The sequence below is a fragment of the Hippoglossus stenolepis genome, chromosome 9 (genome assembly GCF_022539355.2).
Source record: "Hippoglossus stenolepis isolate QCI-W04-F060 chromosome 9, HSTE1.2, whole genome shotgun sequence".
NCBI lineage: Eukaryota > Metazoa > Chordata > Actinopteri > Pleuronectiformes > Pleuronectidae > Hippoglossus > Hippoglossus stenolepis.
In genome coordinates this window covers 22,782,884-22,797,551 of record NC_061491.1, presented here as the reverse complement: position 1 = coordinate 22,797,551, position 14,668 = coordinate 22,782,884, and the positions used below count along the sequence as shown (strand labels likewise).

Sequence of the window (14,668 nt, the reverse complement as noted above, 5' to 3'; positions counted from 1 at the left end):
TAGGATTTTAAATGATCAAGACCAACTACCCCTTTAGTGTTAAATCACATATTACTTTATCAAATCTATTGAATTAATACTCTTTAAGGCCCTTTATTACAATCTCTCCTAATTTAATTATCATGGTGTTTTTTAGGCCATTTAAAAATTTTGTATTATGGTTATAAAGGGACAGGAGAAAATACAGTCAAATGTTTGACGTGTTTTCTTCTAAAATGTAAAATCTTCTCATCACTCTTATCTACTGTCACTTAACCCAAAAAATGGGACTCAGGAAAGCGGCCTGATTTACAGAGGAGAGGAAACACACAGGTGACTCTGAACAGCTGTGTGACCTTTGCAGCTGTGGCCAAGTGTGAAGAAAAGCTTGGGTTTAAACAGCCCGTTAATTCCCACAGTATCTCTCCTGTCCCATTCAGACCAGGGCTAAAGTAACAGTCAGGGGCAATTACTGCACCATCACGCTGCTGTTTACCGAGCTCCATACAGGTTCTCCTTTAACCACCCTGTCCACCGCTTTTGTTACTGTGCCATTAAAAAACACCATTTTCTCTTTGTTTGTCCACTGCTTGTTAGAGGCCAGAGAGAGAGAGATGGACGGAAGTGTTGAGGAAAGTAGAAAAAAAAGCTGCTGGCGGGTTATTGATGGTGGGCAGCCAGTGCTGGGTTTGGCCGTCCAGAGGCAGGGAGGCTTGTAGTCAGTGTCCCCGGGGGTCGTCTTTGTCTGGGGATCATTCCTGAGGGAGCTGGCTTCACTCTGCTGGCTCGTGAAGATAAGCACTCTCTCCACATGCTGAGAGACGATGATAAGGGGATTGCTTCACTAAATGAAAGCGGGGAAAAAAACCGCACCACCATTGGAGCTGCTAAAATGAGAGACTTTATCAGTTCAGCTGGGAAAGACCCCCGATCCGACTCCTCCAACCATAAATCACAATTTGTTTTCCACTACTGAGCATGCTCTGTGTGGACGGAGGGAAAACTAAAATGTGCACACTGCTGTAATCTTTATCTTTCATCTCGTTTTGTGAAAACAAATTGCTCCCCCTTATTTGACTGAAGACTCGGTATATAAACACAATGGTTTTTAACACATAATGTTGTTTTAAGGTATTTTTAAACAAAAACGCTGCAAATCAAGACATTTTTTAAAAGCATAACTGTTATATTACCATTTATTATCTGTTTATAAATGAACAGGAGAGGTTACAGGGTGCAGGACACTTATAAATAATTAAATAAATAATAAACTGTTCTTAGTTTTAATTTATAAAATCACAAATAATTACATTCGTGCTGTGAAATGTAAAAACGTATAGTGTTTTGTATATTAGTATTTTAACATTTTGATGCATCACATTTCATCCGACACAGCTTAAAAGAACAAAACAGTGCTGGTTTTAAAATGTAGATATTTTATGCAAAAAACTAGTTCGCACTGAAAACTCTTGTCTAATAAAAGTGAAATTTCCTCTGAATTAAAACTTGAATTTAGCAGAACTGTAAGGACAACGTTAGGATCAAATCATATATATTTAAAATAACTTCAGCCTGGTCTGACCGTCACTCCTGCCGGGAACCCTCTCGTAGCTCAGCCTTCCCTTCTTCAGTGGAGTCAACGCTGCAAAACACACAAGGAAATATTTTAATCTGTTAAAATAAAAAATTCAGAAACAAACAAATTCTCAAACACTCGCTGAGCCTTTTTCTTATTACTGGTTCCTCTGTTGATTCTTCTCCTGATTTTTAACCTTTGTGCAGCCTTTTCTTCTTAGATATTAAATATATATATATATATATAAGTATTTGTAAATGAATGTGTGTTTCCATCCACCACTGTTTGGCAAATATTTAGAGCGGTTTTTGACAAGTTACCTGAAAATCAATTAGTACAGATTACTCATCGAAAATGTAATCAGTCCTAATTACTTATCTCTTAGGAGCAGGAGATTCAGTTTAAGTCACATGATTCATGTACAACATGATATATTTTTGCTGTAGGGGTTTTATTTAATTATTTATTATCACTTTGAAGAAAATCAACTAAATATTTTTCCAACTTTTGCTTGCACTTGAATCTTCACCTGTTCCAACCAAACCGGCAGCCTCTCCACTCCTCTTCCTCTCTCGTCCGATCCAGCATCTGGAGCCGTACTGAGGTGAAGTTGCTGTCATCCCTCCGATGCTGGAGACGTAGTCGTCGTTGCTTTCAGCTCGACCCCACGCTGTGACCCCTGCAGTGGGAGGGCTCAGACTGCAGGTGATGTGAAGGTTGTTAGTCTGCTGGAAGTCGACGCAGACTGTGGAGTATGCAGATATTTGAGTGCTGACGTCAGGTGGTGGCTGGGGGCTGTATCTGAATGTGGAGTCCAGTTTGAGAGGACTGTCGTCAGCAGTGTGGAGGTAGTTGGCGAAGCCGCTTTGGTTCGGTGGAGGCCCAAGTGTCCACTGGTCGTTTACTCTCCTCACAACTCTCCCCACTGCTCCGGCTCTGCTTTTTAATCCAGAAAACGTCAACTCCTCTCTCTGCAGCTCCCCGCCCGTCCAGCTGCTCTGCAGGTGAACATCTGGGCCGCCGAAAGAACAACTCAGGTCGAATGTGAAATCGGTGCTTTCATCCTGCACCGTCGGGTCTGGGTCTCGTTCACAGAAGCTGGTCTCTGCACTTTCAGCTCCAAACAGGAAGCTGGTGGTGGTTTGGCTGCAGAACGCCTCTGGATGAGGGGGGGTGGGGGGTTGTCGGTTTGTCTCAGTGACGACTGCCTGAGACTCAAGGTGGTTCGGGTCTGTGGTCAGTGTGAACAGGGAGGTGGTGTCACTGAAAAGCTAAAATCAAGAAGAGAAAAGAAAAGAAAATGAACTGCCACTGAAAATATTCAGTTTGCCCTGAAAAAAAAATAATTAAGGAATTTTAAAAGAGTGAGAAACTCAACAAAGAACTCTTCATGGACAGACTTTGTTCTGCCTGTGACAGATCAGCTGTAGATTGAAACATGTAATTTCTGTTGTAAGGTTGTTTGATTATTTTTAATTACTTAGACTTTTTAAAATGTATTAAATTTCAAACATACTAGGATAAAAAATATTCTCTACCGATAAGAGAACTGCATCAAAGACTAAACATACAATTTATTTTCCGCATATTTAAATGTGGTGATGTTTTCTGAATCACCTTGAGGACTTTCTGTGGCACCTCAGGGAGGAGCTCACCCAGCTGAGACAGAGAGGCCCCCAGGAGCCACTGTGAGGACGGAGCTCTCCTCAGCATGAGCTGACTCACCAGAGGGTTAACACATGGGAACTGCAGCAGACACTTTTCCTCCTGTCGAGAAACGAAAAAAATATTAAAGCAACACAAAGCAGCAAACTCAGACTCGGGGCAAGAAGAAAAGCTGTACAACTTATCAGTTAAACCAGATACATGGCACAAAAACATGTTGAAAAAGGTAAAATTTCAGCCGATGTTTAAAGGAAAATACAGAAGTAGATGTGCAGACGAAATAAAATTACTGACACAGTTCAGGTGCCAGGACAGAAACAAATTCCTTTAGTTGAACGTCTCAACTTAAGAATTGTAATCTGTATTCTTGGAGAAATGGGAACTAAATGGATTTGATGTAATTCTTTTTACATAAAGAGCTGCAGTTTTCCACATGGGATGAAATAAATGCACGACTTTGATTTAACAGATGCTTTACAACTGATCGAAAAACGGGCTTTAAAACGCTTCATATTTATTTTTCAAAGTTCAGATCTGAATAAAAAATTACTCTAAATTTCAGCAAACTCCTCTTCACCAAAAACAATCTCTGAAATCCACCATAGATAAAAACTAAAAATGTACACAGCTGTAGTTCGGCTTCTAGAAACTTTCTCCCATGGTTTTCCCAGTGAGGGTTTGTGTTGGTGATGCTGTGCTCACCTGTGAAGGGATCACAGTCAACCAGTCTCTGTTCAGGAAGCTGAGAGGATCCCTGTCACTGGACATCAGGCTGTGGAAGCAGATCTGACTGATCCACTTGGCAATTTCACAAACCTCAGACACTATCAGCACCTGAAACACAGGGTAAGAAACTAACTGTCACCCATCAACACAGCTACAGGTAAGGTAAATACCAATGTGGCCAATAGAGGCTGCTGCTCTTTTCTCTACACATCAAAAGTTAACTGGCTCCTGCAGAAAGTTTTTGCTGACAAGAACAGAGACTCTCTGAAAAACCTGAACAGTTAAAGGCAGAACTCGTGTTTGAATTGAACTTGTTCTACCTTGACATCTAGATCCTTGGACTTTGTTCCAAACAGCACCAGAGACGAATAAACCAACAGCAAGTTGCTGAAGGCTTCGCTGGAAAATCTGTCATCACACAGAACAGAGGCAGTAATGGAGTGTCTCTGTATGACATGAATATTCATGAGTGTGTGCGTGTGTGCAGTCTGACCCTCCTCCCTGGATGTCTGGGCAGTGCAGGATCACCCAGCAGCAGTTGTACTGAAGACAGAGAGCAGTCAGCCTCATCACCAGTCCCTCACTGGCTTGTTCCTGATCCAGTTCATCCTGATCCTACACACATGCACACAACTACATTTGCTGAAATGGAATAAAATTTAGCTTAAAGTTTGTTTGTTGTTTTTAAATATAAAAGCAGATATTCAAATCTGACCCGGCATGAACACAGGCAAGGTAAATAAAAAAGAAAAATAAACATTTGCATAGTAAATTTTGTATAATGTACTAAATCATTCTGAACAAAATAAAAATAAAACGTTTTCAGACACAAGTTAATTCAAATCATTTGTTTTTTAAGCTACTGTCAACAAAACTCAACACTTCTTGATTTATTTCACAGCTTGAGATTGTTTAGAGACGATGGTAAAGTGAACGACTTCATGTGGAGTGCAGATGAATCGGAAATGGATCTGAGAGTTTACGGTAAGTTGTTGCTGCCTGAACACGGATATTTTATTTTTAGCATCTCCATGGAATTCTCAAGAAGCTCAGTAGCAGGCGATGAAAACACAAGCGTTAATCCAGCATTGTTACAGATAAGTGTCATGTGAGAGAAGCAGCAGGTTTCTCTGTCCCCTGGTACCTGAATGATAATGGCTGTACTTTCATCCACTGTGATCACAGCATAGTGATGAGTCCCTCCGAGCATCTGCAAGGACGGACAGTGACTCCTCTCCAACACAGTTATATTAAACCTGTACATCAAACCACAACACAAACACACAGACAGATCTCACCAAAATGCTGTTTGTCTAATTAATATAATTAATAATCTAATTCACAACATGTCTTGCTGTGGTTGTGTGGACACATTTTTGCCCAAAACCATGAATATGAGGACATTTTGGCAGATCCTCAAAGCTTCAATGGTTTAAGACCAGTGATATTGAGATTCATGGAACTTCAGTGCAGACTCCCTCATTTCCAGTAAGGTGATGTCTTAGGTCTAAATTGGAAATCCACACAACCACTCTTACTAAGCTGGATATGATGTTATTAGACTGGACTGGATGAACGGGAGAATTTACTCTGACTCAAGTGTCTGCAGCAGCAGTGGACAGTTAAGAAACTCCTCAGTCACCAACAACACATAAGGAACGTTGTCTTCCAGGCACCAGGGGTCTTTCCCCTTCTCTTTAAGAACAAGCAAAAACAAACATTTAGAATTAAGTAGTTAATTAATCATGATTAATGGGTGATTAATATGCATTTGGTGGCAACAGACCAGAGTCAGAGATGCTGGTGTTGAAAGAGAGGTGACTGATGCTCCTCTCTCTGCAGACTGTGGACCATGGAGACTGACCTGGATGGTCGTACTCCACCACCAGACAGAAACTGTTCCAGGGGAAGTCGGGGCCTATATGCTGCTCATACACCACTACACACACACTGTCACACACACTGGTCAAACAGGATGGGAGTGTTAAAACAACACTTTGTTCAACACAGCTAAGCAGCTTGAAAATATTTCCTTCAACACTGTGAAAACAAGCAACAGTTACTCCAGTGTTACTTTTATATAATGAGATGAGAGTCACAGCCTAGTCTCATATTTTTGGTTTTACATAATATTCATAAAATAAAATAAACAATCACTACCACAAAAGAACAGATCAGCACCTAAAGAAGTGCCAGGATATGGAATTAAATTATGTTCCTTCAACCATTTAGAATCTGGAATCTGAACCTAACCAGCACAAAAGCTGCAGATCAGAGTAAGTGAAGCATCCAGGTCAGCGAGTGTGTACGAGAGCAGGTATAAACATTTGTCAAATCAACAGGGATGGATCTATGATATGAAGGGGGCCAGATTTTACACAGAGGGGCCAAGTATATGTCCAACATCCAAATTCTTATTCAGCCATTTATTATTTGTCATTTAATATATTTAGCAAATTGTTCCTCATCCTAGTCTTTGTTTATCTGTTGTTGGTGAAGAACAAATATTTGACACTGTTATTTATATGAATGTGTATTTGAGGCAGATAACCATTCTTTTAGTTTCTATGATTTTACATTTGTTCTTCTTCTTATTATTATATTTTTCACTGCAGCTGCTTATTAACTGATCAAATTAATTGACCAATTATTGATCGTCATGCTGCTGTTCCTCATTACCTGCTGACCACGCTGGCACCATTCAGTTTGGTTTTGTTCTCCTCAGGACGAACTGACGTTACAGCTGCACCTGTGAGAATAAAAAACATGAACATGCTCAACTGTCCAATATCAATTATCATATTTTTATGTTGCTGTCACAGACAATTTAGCAAAAGCGGCTGATGCCAGTGGTTTAGTTCATATTATTTAACGGCTGAAGGAGGTTGAGAGATGCTCACCGGCCACTTGGCTCAAGCTGTTGATGATCGTGGATCTGCTGTCGTCAGAGTCGACTGATAATATGACAAGAATCTACAGACAGAAAACCAGGGTCATATCAAGGGTTGTACAAATAAAAACTGAAACTTAATGTGTGATGGTAACAAACACAAGTAAATTAAAGATTGGATTTGCTGGGTGGAAAGTGTGTGTCACTGTGGAACAATATAAGTCAAATGCATTTTATCTATTTATCTGACTTTGTGTTCTTGATTAACTTAGTCTACAGTTAACAAATCAACATTTACACATTTCAGTAACCAAAATGCAATACATCACACTATTGGTACAATTTACTATGAAAAAGGAAGCAGTATCTCTTGAACACTGACTTTGTCCATGTTGTTGTGTCCTTTCCTGCTGTGCAGCCATTCAGCCAGCAGCTGCTGCAGCTCCTGCACTTTGAGGTTGGGCTCCTGGTTCTTGTGACTGAGGAAGAAGATGATCTGCATCCTCTTCACCAGCTGCTGCAGAATCTGCTCCGAACATGTCTCAGCTGCCTGAGTCAGGTACGCTGTAGAAAATAAGGAGAAGGCTGTAAATATCACATTATGGTTTATATTGTTCACCAAGTCAAATTTAAGACTTCTTAAGACCTGATCACTGAAAAAACAATTTCCATTTCCATTATCCATCATACCTCAATTTATTTTATCTTTATGACTTTTTCTGTAGCTCGATATAATATATTATTTTACACAACCTGGTCCTGGGTAAACACAATAAAATGGATCAGTGCATTAACCATTAAAAAGTAATTTTAGTTCATTAAAATTTTTGCTGAAATTCACATTTTCCCATAATGAGAGGATAATTCTTTCCTTGCTGCTGCTGCTAATACCATAACACCTTGTAAGGCATTTTGGCTCAACTTCTTTTCAAGACCAGAAGAGTTGAGCATTATTTAAATGAAATGTGCTTAAACCAATTCAAAACGGTCCTGCTAAAGCAGATTTTGCTGAGTTTTGAGTGTCAAACTCTTCTCTTTGTGAATAATTAATGGCAGAGATAGAATTAAGATTCTAAACCAAGTATTTAGGAGCTTTGAAGTCACACTAGACTAGAGGAATGATACCAGCAAAAAACTGACCCAATCCAGTACTGAGGTCGCACTTCAGCAGCAGCTCCTTGAACGTCACCAGCACATGAATCAGAGTCACCTTGCTGAAGAGAAGCTCCTGATCTGTACAGAACACAGTGGAAACATGCTTGAGAGGTGATGTACAGTTTAAAACCCAAAACAAACAACATATTTTAATAACAAACATATTGATTACATTAAATGTCCCACCTCTGATCAGCTCTGTGCTCTGTGCATGCTTTCTGCAGAGCACCCTCTCCTGCTGTTTGAGGAGGAAATGTGTTCGGTCGGGGGTCAGGCAGCTGAAGTCTCCCCACACCAGGAAGTTGAGCCCCAGCTCTCTGGCAGAGTTCAAACAGGGCTGAGCGATGGTCAGCAGCTCAGAGTAGGCCCGCTGCTGGCTGTCTGCGAGGGAACAGGAGGACAGAGGTTCAAAATAAAACAAAGCCCTCTGAAACACCTTAACTGTGTCTACAACACTGATAATGTACTACAGTAATTGTGTGAAAGTTAGTTGAGTAAAAGTTTTAAAATGGAAATAAAAAATAAACAGTCTACTTGTTTATAGTATATTTTAACTCTGGTTATTGTAAAGGTCTTGTACCTGTAGCTTGAACCTGTATCCCTCTGCTCTCCTGTCCCTCCTGAGGGTCGGACTGGCTGACAGGATGACTGATGACTTGACCTTTCCATTGGCCAGCAGCTTCCTGCTCTCTGGTAACATTTCCTGACACAGAACCGCTCATATACATTGGCCTCCTGTCTGATCTTTGTATCTGCTGTGGAGGAGTATGCGGCTCAGACGGTGGAGTTACCCGCTCCACCTCTGGTGCTGAGAAAAAGGGGACGCGACAAGATCACAGTCAGTAACGAGTATGACGTTACACCACGGGTAGAGTAAGTTCATTATCAAAGTATCTTTTACCTGAACCACAAAAATGTTTAAATATTGGTACCATTTCATCTACAGATTATTTTCTCAGTTTATCCATTTTCTATCAGCAAACAGCAAGTCCCCTGAACCCATGTTAAAACAAAACATTTAGTTTTCCAGATATGGAGGCAACATTTCTGATATGACTAAGAAGTGGCACTATAGCTTTACACAAAAAAATCTAATCCTGTTTCATATATATATTTGCTATTTTGCCCAAAAAATCTGAATGAATGAAAAGCAAAATTCTGAGGAAGAAAACTGGATCAAGCTGAAGAACCAGTTTTTCTCTAGATGCCAAAAAGGCCAAAATCCAAACTAAGGTTGCAGGACTATAAAAGGTGTGATGAAAATCATCTCCAATCGTTATAAGAACAGCTGATAAAAGCATTATCTTTTCAGTCATAACCACATTAACACATTTCCACAACAGCAGCAGCAGCAGCAGCAAGTACCTGGAGAACTGGCTGAGCTCTGAGGCGCTGCAGTAACTGGCGCTGCAGTAACTGGCGCCACCTGCTGGGATCTGAGTGCCATGAAGGTGGAGAGTGGGTCAAGTTCCTTCTCTGGAGGACGACTGGTAACCTGCTGATGTCTGTGGTTGTCTCTGATAATCGGTGGTGAGGACACAGTCTGCTCAGGAGTGTGGACACTCTGCTCAGTCTTACAGTCATATGTGTCTCTGTTGTTCTGAAGAGCAGAAGACAGGGCAGCGACTTCAAAGAACCTGACGTTGGAAATTTCCTCCTTGGTGTTGGAGGCAGCAGCCGGTTTTGAAAGTGTTAGTGTTGCAGGTTTTACTTCCTTGTTGTTCATGTTGACATTGAGCATAAGGAGTTTGTTCTGAGACGCGTCAGCATGGTTTTGTTGTTGCAGAGGAGAATCATCTGTGTCAGCTTCAGTATGGAGAGAAGTTTCCTGTTTCTTCATGTGAGGTAACTGAGTTTTGTTTGCAGGACTCGTCAGGAAGGATCCAACTGTGACTGAAACCAGTGGAGATTAGGAAAAGGACATAGATGTGTAAATAAATCATCTGCTGCAATAATCTCACATTTTAATGCTCTAAAAGAAAAAATAAATAGTTTGAAGCGATTCACAACATAAACAGTACTAACAATTATTTTCAATATTTATTAATATGCTTAGTATAGATGCTTAGAATAAGTCACTAATTATTAAAATGTCCATCACATTTCACTACAGTCGTCTTCTTTTGTCTCAACATCAGTCCAAAATGCAAATATATTCAATTTACTATCCTTAATTAAAATGACAAAACAAGCGGGACATTTAACTAAATGATTATTTTTTTCATTAAAAGACTCTTCACCCTCTAATTAACTGCACAAATTCTTGACAACTAACACATTCACTGCCAAATAAAACAGATTCAATGACAAAAACGACTCTACTCACACAGCTCATGGTCGGGTGACAGCTTTTTAAAGTCTTTCATCTTTTCCTCTCTGGTGGAGGGAAGCTCAGACCTCATGCTCTCAGTGACCTCACGGTTGCTGCACAAATACACCTGTGAGGTTCCTGTGCTCATCTGTGACTTCAGTTCAGCAGCAGCAGTGATAAAGCTTTGCTTCTCTAATTTAAGGACTTTTACAGCCTCAGACAGCGGCTGGAAGTCCACAGCTGCTTCAGGTGTTTCAGGCTCTGTAATAAACCACAACGGATTAGATTTCTACAAACACTGTCGATTTATTTACAGTGTAGGTCTGATAAATACAAGTAATACAAGTAAGAGAGTTGAGTAAACTAAATAGGATTATCCTGAAAAAGATGCAAATGTGTAGTTGATTTTATTATATTTAATAACTGTCTACCTCTTAAAGTGGCACAACATCACACTGGGGGCAAAATCTGAGATATCCTAACTTTTTAGTCCTTTAGTCCATTATCAATCATCATTTGTCTTACCCTTTATCCTATCTGGTAAATGCTCAAACACTAGACCTTGTAATTACCTGCCAACAGAAATCCCACCACAAAGGTTGGATGCTTCTCTGCTTTCCAAAGAGCCTTCTCCATCTCTGTGTGAGCTTTCACTGACACTAAAGACCTACACAACAATCATCAGAACAGTTTACAACACTGTGCACTATCAGTATTCTTTTTTACATTATCTATTTTTACCCATATCTTTGAATTGTGTTTTCATTTCAGCTCTTTATGAATCTATTATCATTATGTTGTCGGATATTACCGTGATATCACTTCAGTTTTTTATAAATGTAACAACATGATGGTAACTGCTGTATTAGCAGTTTAACCACAGCTTGATCTGGTATCGTCACTCACCGTCTGCAGAGCGGTGACAACTCTTCCTTCTCGAGTTCAGAAGTGGACAGACACAGACGAGTGTGACTGGTCTTCGGAGTCAGTGTCAGAGACACGTCCAGCTCCAATTCAGTTGGAAGCATCATACGTTCTATAGAAACATTAAATGGAAGCAAGGAAACAACAATTACAAACAAGCATGTTGTGACTTCTAAAACACTAAGTAGTGAGTAACACAGACACACACATAGTACATCTAACAGTTTACACTTATTGTGTATGTTCTCTGTAACTTGTACCTATGAGATTTGAGTCTATCAGGCCTCCATTCATCTTGCCTTCTTGTTTAGGCTCCTCTGGTGAGTCGCACTGGAATTTATCCACTGACACTGTTGCATCTGAAAGGGAAAATGAAGGAACGTTTATTTTATTATAATGCTTTGTATTTTTATTTAATCTAAAACCTTCTTATCTCGTCTTCACCTTGATGAAGCATATCCAGGACTGGAAGCTGCTCATCCAATAGTTCAGGAGCAACATCTAAAAGACCACAAATGCTTGAAAAGGAGTCGCAGTTTTCTGTGGTCATTTTAAAAGTGTCCACAACAACCGGTAAGAGCAGAGACTGTGGAGGAAAAACTGTAGAAATTAAGTTGTTTCATGCAAACAGTGGCAAGTAAAAGTGAGCCCTGGAATTATCTCCATTTATGTGTAAATGTGTTTAGAAATATTGAAGAATTTGTTAAGAAAACCAGGAAATTCCAGAGAGCTTATATTATTTTTATTGCCAAAACAAAATAATTTAGCATTTATCCTCTTCATTTAAATTACCTCTTCCTTCATGAGCAATTCTTTGGCAAAGTCCTCATGTATGTTTGCACACATGTGAGCGTCACTGGCACACGAACCAGGAGGTTTTTCATAAGACGCACATCTCCTGGAAAGGTTGTAATCCAATACATTTTACAGCTAATACAAACCAAAACATGAATGAGACAGGTCTAGGTTTCCAAATGGAACAACAACTCTGAACTATACATGTTTTCACCTGAATATTGAGTCCTCAGAGATGGTGTCTCCCGCTGAGCTCAGCAGAGGGTCGGCCACGGGAAGCGTCCTCAGTCTGGACAGTTTGGTTTTCAATGTGGGTAATTCACTCTTAAATTGTTGCAGGTAATCAACAACAATGAGCTCTTCAGGCAGGAGGAGATCTTTGGCAGATGTAAACATGTTTTTTAGTGAGAAAGAATGATCAGAGTCAAAACAGTCATTCTTACAACTGTTAAGTTACCTTTGTTCTGATTTCCAGATTTCATTTGGTCAGTTGTCAACTTGAAAAACATTTCGTGACATGAACCATTGACCTGTGACTCTTTTAAATTGCAAACAGCCTCATCCTCAGCTTCAAGTGAGTCAGGATTAGAGCAGGGTATCTTCTCCACATCCCTGTTCACCTCATTTAGAGTCACATTAAATCTGGAACGTGACAAAAACATTTAAAATCAAAATCATCCACCTATGACATTCAAAAAATTAAAGTAATATTTAAATGGTGATATAATAAAATGCAGGAGGGGGAAAATGTTGCAGAGTGAGGGAGTTACATCACCTCTCTGTAAAATTCATAGGTTGTTTTGTTCCTCCCAGGTCGTCAAGCACGGAACCACTGACAAAGAGTTTGCAGGTGGAGATCACCTTTCCTGTCAGGAACACAACATAAAAACAAACCCTATTGTTGACAGTCACTCTTAACATAAATTAATTAAATGCAGCAAGTAGGCCTCAAGTTATTTCTGTGTGTAATCTGTAATCTTTAAAGTCAGGGAGCAGTGACTGTTCACTGCTGATCTGACCGGTTTCTCCTCGTCCGACTCCTTTCATTGTCCTGTCGACCCTGTGTTAACTTGCATATGACAAATAAAACTTGAAACTTGATTCTGCTACAACAACCCCAACAATATAAAACATTAGTGGAGTCACTCTATCACCTCTGATCCACGGTGTCCTGTAGGTGACTTCAGGCAGTTTGCCACTGTGAGGGTACAGGTGGGTGTCGGTCAGGTAAGGCGCCGGCAGTGCCAGCAAGTTCATCATGACTTTCAAACTGGTGGTCGTCTGAAGTAATAATAATAATAATACTTCATGGCGCCTTTGTTAACACCCAGAGAAGTCTTACAATACATCATGCACAAACACCGGAATAATTTAATGTAAACAAAGGTTAAAATTTGTTTAAGAGGCAAAAGTAAACACACATTAATTTAAGTAACACCAAAGGTTAAAATCAAACTGAGTCTGGACAGAACAGTATGAGGTTAATGCAAAGTTGTATTTGGAAATAAACACAGAAATGCAAATGAATGGAAACACAGACGATCCAGTTGGTCTATTTGTTGACTGGATTGATATAACATCATTAATAATTAATATTTTTCACAGATTTCTCAATTATAAGTGGTGCAAGACGTTTATCACCTTAGTCCAGTACAGCTTTAACATTAAAATAACCTCATACTATTAATTAAACAGATATTCCAGAGGTAAAATTAAGAAACTCACCTCAAACACATAGTCCACAGCTTTATATCTGACAGCGGAGAAGATGTGAGGAGGTAAACAGCCGCCATGTTCACACCTGTAGCATGAAATTAGCATATTTTAGTGAACATTAATTTATAATTTCCTGTTTTCTTATCGCTATCTGAACCACAGCTTTGACCAGACATGTTACTTTAACGTCTATTGTCACGATTAACATGTATATTTAACTTAGTTCATAGAATACGTGTGTTTAAATACACAAAATGAATATTACAAGCTTTTTTCTGTTAGCTTGGTTAGCTAGCTAGCTCTCCTCTCAGTATGCTATGCCGCTTGTTTGCTTACTTTTTCTCTAAAGTCGAAAAAATGTAATTTAACTACAACTTCAACATCACAACATGTAGATATTGAATAATTGGACCGCGTTAGTTGTATAAATAAAATATAAAGTCACATTAAACTTACATGATGATGCGATGCTCTGACGCGCTTTTTGAACAGAGTGGGTTCATGTCAAAGATCGTCTATTGAGGATGAACCCGCTTCTTCTAAAAGAGTGGGTTCATGTCAAAGATCGTCTATTGAGGATGGACCGTAGGATGAAGACGTAAAGAGAGTTTGTTGTGAGGATAGCCGACACCGGTGTCGATGGGGTGTCAACAAAACCATGTGATCGCTGCAGCGGAGTTATTACGTGATGTACATTACGTGATGTATATTTTGATGCAGAATAATAAGCAGAAAAACTAAGTAAACATACCTTAGTTAAGTAGATACATAGTCTGTCAGTGTCTTTCAAAATAATATAATTAAATCTAATAAAAGGATAGTGCTGCGGAGAATGTGTGTTTTCCAGCTAAAATACAAAGGAATAAAATATAAATAGATATTTAGTTTTTTTTACATATAAATGTTTGGTTTTCATCATTTTGATTGTGGA

The 14,668-nt window shown here is 39.5% G+C and overlaps 1 protein-coding gene across 1 annotated transcript; it reads right to left on the bottom strand.

The window, feature by feature from the left end:
- Positions 1 to 1,161: 1,161 nt before the first annotated feature.
- On the bottom strand, positions 1,162 to 14,268 carry LOC118115214 (protein shortage in chiasmata 1 ortholog). The gene is made up of 28 exons (XM_047341341.1): positions 14,194 to 14,268; positions 13,747 to 13,822; positions 13,176 to 13,302; positions 12,797 to 12,887; positions 12,479 to 12,663; positions 12,236 to 12,398; positions 12,019 to 12,124; positions 11,671 to 11,812; positions 11,487 to 11,585; positions 11,209 to 11,338; positions 10,875 to 10,969; positions 10,318 to 10,563; positions 9,357 to 9,884; positions 8,572 to 8,799; positions 8,178 to 8,372; positions 7,977 to 8,069; positions 7,219 to 7,400; positions 6,847 to 6,919; positions 6,626 to 6,695; positions 5,733 to 5,908; positions 5,536 to 5,641; positions 5,091 to 5,202; positions 4,440 to 4,561; positions 4,267 to 4,354; positions 3,923 to 4,054; positions 3,173 to 3,322; positions 2,085 to 2,826; positions 1,162 to 1,621 (listed from the first exon to the last, which is right to left on the bottom strand). Exons 1-28 carry the CDS (start codon positions 14,238 to 14,240, stop codon positions 1,536 to 1,538), a joined length of 4,590 nt encoding a protein of 1,529 aa, XP_047197297.1. The 5' UTR covers positions 14,241 to 14,268; the 3' UTR covers positions 1,162 to 1,535.
- Positions 14,269 to 14,668: the final 400 nt, after the last annotated feature.

Excerpts from the sequence above, each read along its gene's own strand:
- LOC118115214 (XM_047341341.1), bottom strand. The coding sequence starts at position 14,240 with ATGAACCCACTCTGTTCAAAAAGCGCGTCAGAGCATCGCATCATCAT. Across the intron at positions 11,813-12,018 it reads AATTGCTCATGAAGGAAGAG|TCTCTGCTCTTACCGGTTGT; the intron begins GTAATTTAAATG and ends TTTCCTCCACAG. Across the intron at positions 9,885-10,317 it reads GTCACCCGACCATGAGCTGT|TCACAGTTGGATCCTTCCTG; the intron begins GTGAGTAGAGTC and ends CACTGGTTTCAG.